This window comes from Esox lucius, chromosome 21 (genome assembly GCF_011004845.1).
Source record: "Esox lucius isolate fEsoLuc1 chromosome 21, fEsoLuc1.pri, whole genome shotgun sequence".
In the NCBI taxonomy this organism is placed as follows: Eukaryota; Metazoa; Chordata; class Actinopteri; order Esociformes; family Esocidae; genus Esox; species Esox lucius.
In genome coordinates, this window is record NC_047589.1 from 28052643 (window position 1) to 28066696 (window position 14054).

The 14054-nt window shown below is 44.6% G+C and overlaps 1 protein-coding gene across 1 annotated transcript; it reads left to right on the forward strand.

The window, feature by feature from the left end:
• Nucleotides 1–1991: 1991 nt before the first annotated feature.
• On the forward strand, nt 1992–13682 carry LOC105019627 (pyruvate dehydrogenase (acetyl-transferring) kinase isozyme 3, mitochondrial). The gene is made up of 11 exons (XM_010885949.5): nt 1992–2405; nt 3394–3535; nt 3720–3791; nt 4210–4394; nt 4894–4983; nt 5175–5252; nt 6773–6852; nt 7001–7099; nt 9575–9685; nt 9854–9967; nt 10083–13682. Exons 1-11 carry the CDS (start codon nt 2303–2305, stop codon nt 10230–10232), a joined length of 1224 nt encoding a protein of 407 aa, XP_010884251.2. The 5' UTR covers nt 1992–2302; the 3' UTR covers nt 10233–13682.
• The last annotated feature ends 372 nt before the right edge of the window (nt 13683–14054 follow it).

Here is a 14054-nt window from a genome sequence, read left to right on the forward strand (position 1 = left end):
TAAGGGTGATGAAGACTGAAACAGATTGGTAAAAGAGGAAGTGAGGTTGAAAATTGACTAATAGGGAAGTGTTTTGTCATCAGAAAAAAAAATGCGATCGCAGATGTTACAATACTTCCCGAAAACTGCGTCAGACACACCCCTTGACCTGTCCTCATTTTTGACTCCCATCCTTCCCAGTGTTGCGGATGGGTTCTTAGGGATTTTCAGGAATGCTTAACATAAAATGTTCAAAGTTCTCTCTCAGACAGACCCTCAGTAAAGCTGAACACATTTGGTCGGGGCTGTCTCCAGACGAGAAGCCCCCACCCACTTATGGTGCTAATAGAGGCCAATAGAGGTGTGAAATGGCTGGATGGCAAGACGAATTTAAATGTAGTGATGTGATGTTGTATTGATGCATACATGGGAATGGGTGTGAGGTTCCTGTCTGTTTTGTCGGGCCAGGTGTGTGTCATGTGAATTTGACACTTTGGAAGTTTGTGAGATTGCCTGTGTGTGGATTCATTTACATGTCAAGAGAGGTGTATGTTAATGGGGATTTCTTTAACAAGTCTACTGGCTGTCAAAATCATTCAGGTAGATCATTATCTAGTATTTTGTTTTATTATTATTATGTTTTATATTTCCTGTTTTCTTTGTAAAGCACATTGAATTGCTTCAATGTTTTTATTTTATTTTTATTATTTTTCTATTTTCTTATTCTGTCTTATTATTACGTTTTATTCAGTTATGTTTTATTTTGTTTTTATTCTATTTCTATTACTCTATGTTTTACCAATCATTAAATTATTTTTCTGTATAAACGTTCTGGTGCTATCAGTGCTTCTATGTATGAATTGTGCTATATAAATAAACTTGCTTGCTTGCTATTTCCACAATATTATGTTAGTCACATCCACTGGACCTTTTCACCAGACTTCTGATGTGTTTGGTGTGCTGCGTTAGTGTTGTTGCTGAACAGGAACTAGCTGATGTTTAACATTATTTAACACTGGCCAGCAGGTATTATGTCCTACACACAGAGATGTGTAGGAAGGTAGACGACTGTTGTGTGTCTGTGCGCAGGGCCGCGGCTAATGCAGGGAAAGGGGGATTTGAATCGCAGGGCCCACTGATCATAATAACCTCAGTGTCTTCTAAAAGTGAGGGGGTCCAGGCATGTATCTTTGAGAGGGGCCCAGGATTCATAGGCACGGCCCTGTCTGTGTTTTCAAGTACTGAGTTTACTTTCTGTGTCTGACTCACTGAGGTGGTTGATGCGATGCGATGCCATGCCTTTCCTTGTACTTGTACTTGGCCCACTAGAAATTAGGTGTTTAATCATGTTGAAGGACGAATTAAAATATATGTGAAGCGGAAGTCTGCAAGTTCGCCTGCATGTATGGGTCCGGGTGAAATGTCTGTGGAGGAAGCTAAACTGTTAGCAACAGCACGTTGACGTCGGTCATATAATGACCCATGGTTACCTTTCAATCACTTTGTAACAATGGGGTCAATATTAACGATTCATAGTAATTCATAGTAAATCATGGTAATTTAACTTGAAGTTGCTCAGTTGGTCTATGTGAGAAAATATGTAGTACTACAGGGAGTCATTCTACTGTCTACATTGTCATGTAAAATACATTTTCAATATAATAAATATATTGTTCTTTCCTTAGTTTAAAACAGGTGGATGAAACCAGAAGTAATCAGGAAAGACACGAGACTCCATGGAGTGAAATGAAGCATAATGCTCTTCTAATTAACTATCTTCAACACTGGGGACGAATTCAAGCAGCACCTATACATAATCAATGCTTGACGATTAGTTTATTAAAGGCTTGGGCAGAAAAACTAATTCGCACGGCTTGCCTGGTAACTTGTAAGCAACTTGTTTACTTCTTTCCTGACAACCGGTTTAAGGCAGACCCGCCTCTTTGTGTCAGACAGACCAGCATGCTTCCGTGTTTGACAGAAAGGTTGACCAATCACCATTCAGTCACAGTCAAGGGTGGTTGAGTGGAGCCTTTACTGTAAGTACTGTACGGTGCTCATCAATGGTGCGTGGATGTCGTTGTGGAATATAGATTTTATAGCTAGCCAGCAACATTTTGTATGAAATACCTATAATATTATTTAGGTTATCTCGTCCTATGATTTGTTTGCCGGTATCACGGGAGACAAAGAAATATGTCAAATGACGCCCGGTGATGGTGCGTATCGCTGTCATTTCCAGTGGATGTTTTGGTCGAGGGTTTTTAGAGCTAATTTAACCATCATCATTATTCTACGACAGCTACAATAACAGCTTTTCGCTATGAGGTTGTTCGCGTATTTATGGAAAAACACCAATACGAAGATCGAATATTATTCTAGATTTTCACCGTCTCCTCTCTCCATCAAGCAATTTTTGGAATTTGGTAAGTAGAATAAGCTAGCTTAAATTACACTGTGAGTTGCCAATGCTAATGTGTTTTGATTCTATTATAGTGTTTATTATTCTGTAATATATGCGTGTCTAGTTTGCCAGTGGTATCTGCCTGCCTGCCAATCAAATCAAGTGAAGAAGATGTGGCGTTTTTTTGTTCCTGAATATATCAACGTGTTTTATAGTCGGTTTAGGCCCACTCCACTCAGAACAATTAGAATAATTCGTGTGATTTGTTAAGGGATAGTTTTGGGTCAGATTGCAGAACAATAGTTCGGCTCACCGCGCGTCCTGTCCGACCACCTGAATGCTGAGTAGGCCTATTGCCGAGTTAATAACAAGCGCCGCTTGCTATGTGACTTCTGCCGAATCATCAGTTTCTGACCCCTAAGAAACAATGGAGCTTATTAAGTGAAAAACATTTTCCTGTATATTTTCAGCGAAGGGACAACAGTCATTCTTTTCTCATCCATATTTTCTCTCTGTCGCTTTCACTTACAGATAGATAAGCTACCAAATCACATACAGATAGGCTATTCTCTGACTGTGTAAAGTGTTATTTATTAACTTACTGTTCAACAGGCCTAAAGACTCATGGCTTGATGATTCACGAGAGCTGTGTCCATAATCACGCTTTTGTGTTTGGGCCCGGTAAACCAGAGACTGCTCTGGAGCACCGCATGCTAATTCAACCATTGTAACTTCACACTATGGTGTGTGTTGCTTGCGTGCGCGCGCGAAAGGCTTGCCTGGAAAGCTGTCTGCTTATTTTCTCAGAGTATGCTCCCTCTAGGCCCGATTTTCTTGTAAATGTGCATCAGCTCGACCCCACCTCGGAAGTGGCATTACGCACCTTGGCCACCTCTCTCTTCCCACAGGTTTAAACAAATATTAGGTCCACCTTATGTCTCAGAACGCCGTTTGGTTTTTTAATGTGCCCTTCACTCGGTTAATGAACACCCCTGCCCCGTCACCCCCAGGTCGGGACAATGCGTGCGAGAAGACGTCCTACATGTTCCTCAGGAAGGAGCTGCCGGTGAGGCTGGCCAACACCATGAGGGAGGTCAACCTGCTGCCGGACAACCTGCTGAGTCAGCCCTCGATCCGATTGGTGCAGAAATGGTGAGCTGCGGACCCGGGCAGGTCTGTTTGTGCCATCATGTCTTTGTCACACGAAGACGTGACAACGAGCAGTGAGTTGGCAAGGTCCCTAACCAGGCTGGTGAGACATGAGACGTTGTGAAACATACTTTACACACCCGAAATGCATTCAATGAACTGTGTGTGTGTGCGTGTTTCCCGGCAGGTACATGCAGAGCTTTGTGGAGCTGTTGGGATACGAGAACAAAAAACCGGAGGACCCTCAAGCCCTTAATGAGTGAGTACGGACGGAAAGAAATGTCTACACGTTTTATTTCCCGTTGGTTCGGGGGCTTCTGCGTCATCACTCAGCAGATATTGAACTTGACAGCAAAAGCTATTATCAATATGTAAATACATTAGAAGAGGGATGGGGTTGGGTGAAAGGGGGAAACTGGGGGTTTCTGACTGCCTGCGTCCTTGCCTTGTCCTGTGTCCTGAGGATAAGCTCCTGTCATAAACGCTGTTTTCCAGCCAACAGGAGTGAAGCGCGCTGGTGCACAGTACATCCTCATGTTTATACCACATTAATGGCCCCTGTGTTAAGCCAGACTGTCAGACCAGAGGGTTTAGATACGGTCCGCTGAACAGAACCACTGCTAGCTACTGTCAATCGACAGACATAACTTTTTGTTACCCCCCCCCGACTCCGCCAGTTTCCTGGAGTTGTTGATAGAGATCCGTAATCGTCATAACGACGTGGTCCCCACCATGGCCCAGGGGGTCATCGAGTACAAGGAGAAGTTCGGCTTCGACCCCTTCATCAGCAGCAACATACAGTACTTCCTGGATCGCTTCTACACCAACCGTATCTCCTTCCGAATGCTCATCAATCAGCACAGTGAGTCAGACACACACACACACACACACACACACACACGTACACACACACACACACACACGTACACACACACACACACATACACCGACACACACACCTACACACGCGCATAGACACACACACACCTACACAAGAGGTGCGCACACACACACCTACACACACCTACACACACACCTGCACACACATACACACGCGCACAGACACACACACACACACATACACACGCGCACAGACGCATACAAACACACGCACAGACACACACGCATGCACAGACACACACGCACAGACACACACACACACACACAGAGACACACACACACACATACACACGCGCACAGACGCATACAAACACACACACAGACGCACACACACAGATAGACACACACACAAACACACACGCACAGACAGACAGACAAGCACACAACCAGACATCTACACTGACACACGTCACCGTAAAACGCCAAACCTGTCAGATGACGTCTAACGTGTCCGTCCTCAGCTCTCCTGTTCGGCAACGACACCAACCCGGCACACCCCAAACACATCGGCAGCATTGACCCCACCTGCAACGTGGCTGAGGTTGTCAAAGGTAACAGCCCGCGCTGCGTTCCCCAACGGCAGCTCCCACGCAACCACCACCGCAGACCTGTGACACAGAACAATGGCCCGGTGTCTCCCTTTCGTTACCTTTTGTTGTTCCTTTCTATCCTCACGCTTGTATGTTGGTGGCATGGCGCGCATCGAGGCTGCCTGTGGTCTGACTGTTCATTCCGGTTTCAGATGCCTATGAGACGGCCAAGATGCTGTGTGAACAGTACTACCTGGCGGCCCCTGCACTCGAGATCCAGGAGTTCAACAGTAAGACGTCTTCCCTGTTTTACCCCATCTCTGATACCTCTCTGGGCGGTTTAATGTACAGTACACACAAACAGAACCTTTTAATATTCTTCTCAGTAAGTCTTCCCTGTTTTACCCCATCTCTGATACCTCTCTGGGCGGTTTAATGTACAGTACACACAAACAGAACCTTTTAATATTCTTCTCAGTAAGTCTTCCCTGTTTTACCCCATCTCTGATACCTCTCTGGGCGGTCTAATGTACAGTACACACAAACAGAACCTCTTCACACTCCTTCATGGTGTTGTGAAATCTTTCTCTCGCTCTGCTGTCTATACACAGACTTTATTTATGTACTGTTGGAACGTGTTTAATCCGTCTTTCTCTGGAGGGCACTAGGGTTTTTTGGGTGTATTTGTGATAACTTATGAATATGGTGCAGGTCATTTACTGTATATTTTTCATTGATGTCTATGTTTTTAACGGTGTAGTACATTAAGTTATTATTATTTTCTGTGACCCATCCTAACATTCTGTCCTTGGGCTAGGCCCCATAGAAGAGTAGAAAAGCCAAGAAACACACTAATTTACTCGTACAGGTCTAACTACTCTCCTCATACAGGTCTAACTACTCTGCTCATACAGGTCAAACTACTCTCCTCGTACAGGTCAAACTCCTCTCCTCATACAGGTCAAACTACTCTCCTTACAGAGGTCAAACTACTCCTCACAGAGGTCAAACTACTCTCCTCACAGAGGTCAAACTACTCCTCACAGAGGTCAAACTACTCTCCTCACAGAGGTCAAACTACTCTCCTCACAGAGGTCAAACTACTCTCCTCACAGAGGTCAAACTACTCTCCTCATACAGGTCAAACTACTTTCATACAGGTCAAACTACTCTCCTCATAAAGGTCAAACTACTTTCCTCATACAGGTCAAACTATTCTCCTCATACAGGTCAAATTACTCTTCTCATACAGGTCAAATTACTTTCATACAGGTCAAACTACTCTCCTCATACAGGTCAAACTACTCTGCTCATACAGGTCAAATTATTCTCCTCATACAGGTCAAATTACTCTTCTCATACAGGTCAAATTACTTTCATACAGGTCAAATTACTTTCATACAGGTCAAACTACTTTCATACAGGTCAAACTACTCTTCTCATAAAGGTCAAACTACTTTCCTCATACAGGTCAAACTATTCTCCTCATACAGGTCAAACTACTCTTCTCATACAGGTCAAATTACTTTCATACAGGTCAAACTACTCTCCTCATACAGGTCAAACTACTCTACTCTAAGAGCTAATGTTTTCATTTCCACAGAAACCAAAAGCGGGAAAAATAAGTGAAATTCTAAGGGCTTAATGGGACTGTGGTTGCTGAGGATTTAATCCTGCTGTGATTACAATGCAGAGAATGTCTCTTTATAACTCCAAGCTCTGTTGTGATTGTAACATTCAGAACGGTACTCATTCTGAGGGAAAGAGGAAGAGAAGTAGAGACATGTGTCATTCTCTCCCTGTGTTCCAGTGAAACAAGACAAACACAAGTCAATACAGGCTGTCTATGTTCCCTCTCACCTCTTCCACATGCTGTTTGAACTTTTTAAGGTGAGCCATTTACACCCACACACACGCACACACCCACACACACACACACACAAGCACACATGCACTATCATCTCATTGTAGGCTAACTGTGTGCGCGTCTGTGTGTGTCCATGTGTGTCCGTGTGTGTCTGTGTCTGTGTGTGTGTAGAACTCTATGCGGGCCACAGTGGAGCACCATGAGAACAGTAAGATCTTACCACCGGTCAAGGCCAAAGTCACGCTTGGCAAAGAAGACCTGTCCATCAAGGTAACACACCCAGACACACACACAGACACAAACACACAGACACACAGACACATGCATGCACAGACACACACAGACACATGCATGCACAGACACACACACAGACACATACATGCACAGACACACACACAGACACACACATACACACACAGACACACACACAAAAACACACACACACACACAGACACACAAATACGCACGTACACACAGACAGACACAGACACATGCATGCACATACACACATACAGTGGGGCAAGAAGTATTTAGTGAGCCACCAATTTTGCAAGTTCTCCCACTTAAAAAGATGAGAGAGGCCTGTAATTTTAGGTAGGTACACTTCAACTATGAGAGACAAAATTAGAAAAAAAATCCAGAAAGTCACATTGTAGGATTTTTAATGAATTTATTGGTAAATTCCTCTGTAAAATAAGTATTTGGTCACCTACAAACAAGCAAGATTTCTGGCTCTCACAGACCTGTAACTTGCTCCTCTGTCCTCCACTCATTACCTGTATTAATGGCACCTGTTTGAACTTGTTATCAGTATAAAAGACACCTGTCCACAACCTCAAACAGTCAGACTCCAAACTCCACTATGGCCAAGACCACAGAGCTGTCAAGACCTGCACCAGGCTGGGAAGACTGAATCTGCAATAGGTAAGCAGCTTGGTGTGAAGAAATCAACTGTAGGAGCAATTATAAGAAAATGGAAGACATACAAGACCACTGATAATCTCCTTCGATCCGGGGCTCCACGCAAGATCTCAACCCGTGGGATCAAAATGATCACAAGAACTGTGAGCAAAAATCCCAGAACCACACAGGGGGACCTAGTGAATGACCTGCAGAGAGCTGGGACCAAAGTAACAAAGGCTACCATCAGTAACACACTACGCCGCCAGAGACTCAAATCCTGCAGTGCCAGACATGTCCCCCTGCTTAAGCCAGTACATGTCCAGGCCCATCTGAGGTTTGCTAGAGAGCATTTGGATGGTCCAGAAGAGGATTGGTAGGAATGTCATTTTGGTAGAAATTCAACTCGTCGTGTTTGGAGGAGAAAGAATGCTGAGTTGCATCCAAAGAACACCATACATACTGTGAAGCATCGGGGTGGAAACATCATGCTTTGGGGCTGTTTTTCTGTAAAGGGACCAGGACGACTGATCTGTGTAAAGGAAAGAATGAATGGGGTCATGTATCATGATATTTTGAGTGAAAACCTCCTTCCATCAGCAAGGGCATTGAAGATGAAACGTGGCTGGGTCTTTCAGCATGACAATGATCCCAAACACACCGCCCGGGCAACGAAGGAGTGGCTTCGTAAGAAGCATTTCAAGGTCCTGGAGTGGCCTAGCCAATCACCAGATCTCAACCCCATAGAAAATCTTTGGAGGGAGTTGAAAGTCTGTGTTGCCCAGTGATATATATTGGGCATGAAAAGTAGCTGAATTACACAATGTATGAGAGTATTAATGATCTCTGTACGAAGGACACTAGGTAGGAAATGTGATGCCCCATTTCTGAAGGTTTCCACACATCCTGTCCATACCTCCTGATAGGAGTTTTCCATCTGACTGTCATAGACTCTATGAATAGACCCATGGACCGTAGGTTGGCACATACCATTGTGAGGACACCTGTCTGTACCTGATGATATGCATGTATTTTAGTTCTATTCTCTTGTTAGAGGAGTGGTTCGTTATCTTGTGCTATATGAGGTACCGTATCACAAGCAGTTGGTATCTACTACTGAGGGGCCCCACACAACCTGATAAGCTGTGGAGCCAAGAGGGGACACTATTAGGCCATGTAAGGTTAGGATGTAGAATACACATATGTGATTGAAGACAGCCAGATATTGGAGGGGATGTGCTGGGACATAAATACTGTGTTCACTTTGTAATCATTGGAGAGAAAATTGGGATGGAAGGTTAACATCGTAGCCTCATGCTGAATAAAGATGGCTCTCCCCTGACTTCCGGTTGCATTTATTTTGTTCATGGATCAAACTTGGACAGAATCTAACACCAGCGACAGCCCCAAAACATCACTGCTCTAGAGGAGATCTGCATGGTGGAATGGGCCAAAATACCAGCAACAGTGTGTGAAAACCTTGTGAAGACTTACAGAAAACATTTGACCTCTGTCATTGCCAACAAAGGGTATATAACAAAGCATTGAGATGAAGTTTTGTTATTGACCAAATACTTATTTTCCACCATAATTTACCAATAAATTCATTAAAAATTCTATGTTATGGAAATTACAGGCCTCTCTCATCTTTTTAAGTAGGAGAACTTGCACAATTGGTGGCTGACTAAATACTTTTTTGCCCCACTGTACATGCGCACACATCCTATACGTTACCCTTTAGTGAAATGTATGATGAATGCTTTATGAATTGGTATTTGGTATCATATCTTCCTGTTCCTCTCGCTCCTTTATCTCTCTCCCTTCAACCCTCCCGCTCTGTGCCAGATAAGTGACAGAGGAGGAGGAGTACCTCTGAGGAAGATCGACCGGCTTTTTAACTACATGTACTCCACCGCCCCCACGCCCAGCCTCGAACCCTCCAGCACAGTCCCATTGGTACACACACACACACACACACACACACACACACACAGCTCTGGTCTTCTGACTCCTTTGTTTTATTTCAGAAAAACTAATTCTGAAGACATTTCCCTTAAGCACTCGCTGTAGCTGTCCTCATACCACAACCCCCCTCCCGCCCCGCCCCATTCCTTCTCCCCCCAGGCTGGGTTTGGTTACGGTCTGCCCATCTCCAGGTTGTATGCCCGATATTTCCAGGGGGACCTGAAGCTCTACTCCATGGAAGGAGTGGGTACCGATGCCGTCATTTATCTCAAGGTAGGGGGGGCTTCTCGCACACCACCTGTCTCTGCAGTACTAGGCGCTACCAGCGTGCCCTGCAACATTCCTCCTCTTTTCATTGGTCCTTCTGTCGTCCCGACCCCCAATCCAGGCCCTGTCCAGTGAGTCGTTTGAGCGCCTGCCCGTCTTCAATAAGTCGGCGTGGCGACACTACCAGACCAGCCCCGAGGCGGACGATTGGAGCAACCCGAGCAAGGAGCCGCGAGACACCAGCAAGTCGTCTTACAAGGCCAAGAGATAACTCTGCCCAATCACCCCCCTCCCCCAACCGTATGCCCAACCCGCTGAACTTTGCCCCTTTAATGGTCTCCTCTCGCTACTAAAATCACTGTGGGCATGACTTCCCTGCCGGGGCGACACAACGCGCTCTACGCAGTCATTCGTGTTGTTGTCGTGTGGTGGACTTTAGAAACCTGCTTGGGCCTCTGCCTCTGACTCCTCGTGCTGATTACTCGAGTCAGTTCCTCCTCTGTGGGATCTTCTCCAACAAAAATGGCGGATTAATGAAGCTAGTTCCCCGTTTCAAAATAATTGCCAGTTCTGTTCTTGTTAAGGGGACCGGGCTCTTTCGTAGTTCGCAATGTAACAGCAACTGGGTCTGGTCTAGTTAATTGCCATCCAGTTTAAACAGAGAAAATGAGGGAGTATGCTTCTTTGTCTGCCTCTGATTCTGAGTGGGACTGCTGCTATCTGATTATAAGGTCAGTTTGAGCTGGATGTGGTCAGCCCCTGTGCGTCTCCCTGTCCGCTACGGTCTATATTCTGCTTCACTGACCACATCAACCTTTCGTGGTTCTTTCCAGGCACTGAAGCTAGAGGTCGAGTCTCTTTGGGCTGCGGTAGAGTTTCTGTCATGCTTCTTGTGTGTCCGGTCCTTATTCAGCCACACTCGATTGGACCTTTGTTTCGCCGTTCACTCCACTGGGAAGCCCGCAGGCGGAGACAGGATGAGGGATGTGTTTCAGGCCCAAAAGAGAAAAGGAATCATTTATTTCCGTCCCTTTGGGGACACAGTTTTGCCTGGGCACTGAGTGTATGAGTTGTTGTTATAGTTACGATTGCTACAGTTATCATATCCTGAGTAGCCTGCTGCGACGCCTCGCAGAAGAGAGAGTTACAGTGAAACACCTTTATTAACATTGTAAGAAAACTTTTAAGAAACTTTAGGGATGACAGGAACTTAAAACAATATGTGATACAAGGCTGTTTTGGGTAACACTTTTATCCAAAGTGTCCCGTCTTTCCGGACATACATTTTTACGTGTGGGTGGCCCCAGGAAGAACAAGTGAAACAAACTAAAGATAATTATTATGCATTACATTATATTTAAATTACAGAAAGAAATCAGGAACGAAAATGTATATATTTTTTAATATTAATATACTGTTATCTCAGAGATGATTCCATGACAAAGGGCCTTGTGGTTCTGATTTGATTCCAAGTCCATTCCAAAAGGGATAAAGCCAGGATAGACAAACAGGCAGAACTTAACCAGCATGCTCTTGATCCTCTGGGGCGCTTTGAATGGTTAACTCTGTAATTACAGAGACAGTGTTTCCCCTACTATTACGTGACTGGGGCGTGCACCCCACCTAGCTGTCTAACGCCTGTGGTAAAAACACATCCAGTTGGTTGGGTTTGATTTTGGTATCTGTCACTTGACAGTTTTTTGCCCCATTTGTGGCTCTTTTCCACTGCATGGTACCGACTCGACTCTACTCGCCTCGATTCTACTCGCTTCGGGAGTTTTTCCACCACTGTGTACCAGTTCGACTGGGCTCTACTCGCCCCGCCTTTTCTGCTTTTCCATTGGGCAAAAGTTGGGATAGTACTTGGTACCAGATACTTTTTTAGTACCTGCTCCGTCAAGGATCCAAGCGAGCTGAGGGTCTGTCGGGAGTCCTTGCATTGAAATTGGTTAAATTCAGTGCCAGTTCATAGGATCAGACTCATAATTTAAGCAATCGTATTTTCCCCAAATTCCTCTCCATTTGGACCTATGCACTGGCATTGAAATCAACCCGTTATCACCATCTCAAACCCATTATCACCATCTCAACCCCTGTGAGAGACCCGCAAAGATTTGCTGTCTTTGTAGCCTATTCACTTGGACAAAAGGATCTTGTCTTTTTCAAAGTAGTATCCATTCTCAAATATCAACCATCCACCACAGAACCTTGGGCATGGTCTTATTCTAAAGGGGAGACCTAAGAGTGTTCCATGATTTCAATGGTGTGATTTGGATGTTCCAACAGATAGAGATCTAAATATTCAGGGTTTGCCCTATAGTCATGCCTTTAGGCACTAGCTGTTAGACACTAGCTCAGCAGCAAGATTAAAAACAAGTTGCAATGTAAGACAAGTTGCTGCTCACGTGTGCTCCCTCGCTACACCTGGTGAACACCCCATATTGACATCAGACAGCGGTTTTCCTGGGATGTCACTATTGGCTGGTACAGGGTACTATCTGCAGTGGAAAACTACCTGAGGCGAGGTGTGTAAAGCCGAGTCGAGCCAGTACATAGCAGTGGAAAGCTCCCCTTGCAAAATCGAGGCGAGGTGAGGTGAGTAGATTTGAGCCAGTATCATGCAGTGGAAAAGAGCTATTAGAAGGTGATCTATGGGAAACGCTGCTATGAGCCTGGAAGTGACGGATGTTTTCAAGATGCAGATGTTAAGATGAAACACCATGTGAGCCTTATCCTTCCTGTAGCTTATTGCTTATGACCTCAACTGCCTTTACCTCACCTGATTCAACCATGCTAACGCTACATGCTAATGTAGATAACCAATCCCTGATTAAACCATGCTAATGCTACACGCTACTGTAGATAACCAATCACTGATTCAACCATGCTAATGCTACACGCAGCTGTAGATAACCAATCCCTGATTCAATCATGCTAATGCTACTGTAAATAACCAATCCCTGAATCAATCATGCTAATGCTAACTGCTACTGTAGATAATATATCACTGATTCAACCATGCTAATGCTACACGCTACTGTTGATAACCAATCCCTGATTGAACCTTGCAAATGCTACATGCTGCTGTGGATAACCAATCTCCGATGAAGTCATTCCAGAGGGATTTTTCCTCCGTCTTATAAAGGTAATTGGCAATACATAGGTCCTACGCTATGTTGTCTCACATCAGTGTATTTCTACTAGGAATAACTTTAATTCAGCTTTTCTGGTTAGGATCAGTAGTAGACTAACACAGAGATTAATAAGATTTGAAATGTGGACTAGTGATTGGGGCTCGGATCAGCCGACATCATCCATTCCCAATTCTCTGCTGAACCAGAACACACTCATTCCAGCACCGCCAGTCACGAGCCTGGACCCTTGAACATGATCCTTACCTATTTGTACCTGAAAGGTATCCGTAGTTTGACATTGTGTATCCAGTTCATATGGTATGACAGTGTGTCGTGATGCCATGGAGTCATCTGACATGTTCCCCTCTGTATTGCTGAGGTAAATCGACTTGGCACTTTGAGCTCCTCCATGTGGAGAACGGGGATGCTAAGCGTATGCAGCCCCTCTGTTATTGCAAAACGAACCGTACCTTTGGTGTATTCATGTGGTGAAGTAACGGCTAGCTGGTCAGACGACATCAAGCCGCCAAATCCTACTGTCAATTATCCAAACCTACAATAAAAATAAAAACACTGTGTGTCCTGTGCTTCGCATGCATACATTGGTCAATTCCATTTCAGTTCCAGACATTTCTTAAATATGTTTTAGGCGGGAAATTAAAGCTTTTTTGGCGTTTGGTTCATTTTCTTAATTGATTACCGGCGCCAAGGCTAATTGGTGAAGTTACTGGCGCCAAGGCTAATTGGTGAAGTTACTGGCACCAAGGCTAATTGGTGAAGTTACTGGCACCAAGGCTAATTGGTGAAGTTACTGGCACCAAGGCTAATTGGTGAAGTTACTGGCACCAAGGCTAATTGGTGAAGTTACTGGCACCAAGGCTAATTGGTGAAGTTACTGGCACCAAGGCTAATTGGTGAAGTTACTGGCACCAAGGCTAATTGGTGAAGTTACTGGCACC

What these genes read in the sequence shown, in the direction of transcription:
- LOC105019627 (XM_010885949.5), top strand. Translation starts at nt 2,303, where the DNA reads ATGAGGTTGTTCGCGTATTTATGGAAAAACACCAATACGAAGATCGAA. An exon ending in CGTGGCTGAGGTTGTCAAAG is followed by an intron (nt 4,984 to 5,174) that starts GTAACAGCCCGC and finishes TTCCGGTTTCAG; the next exon opens with ATGCCTATGAGACGGCCAAG. An exon ending in CGAGATCCAGGAGTTCAACA is followed by an intron (nt 5,253 to 6,772) that starts GTAAGACGTCTT and finishes CCTGTGTTCCAG; the next exon opens with TGAAACAAGACAAACACAAG.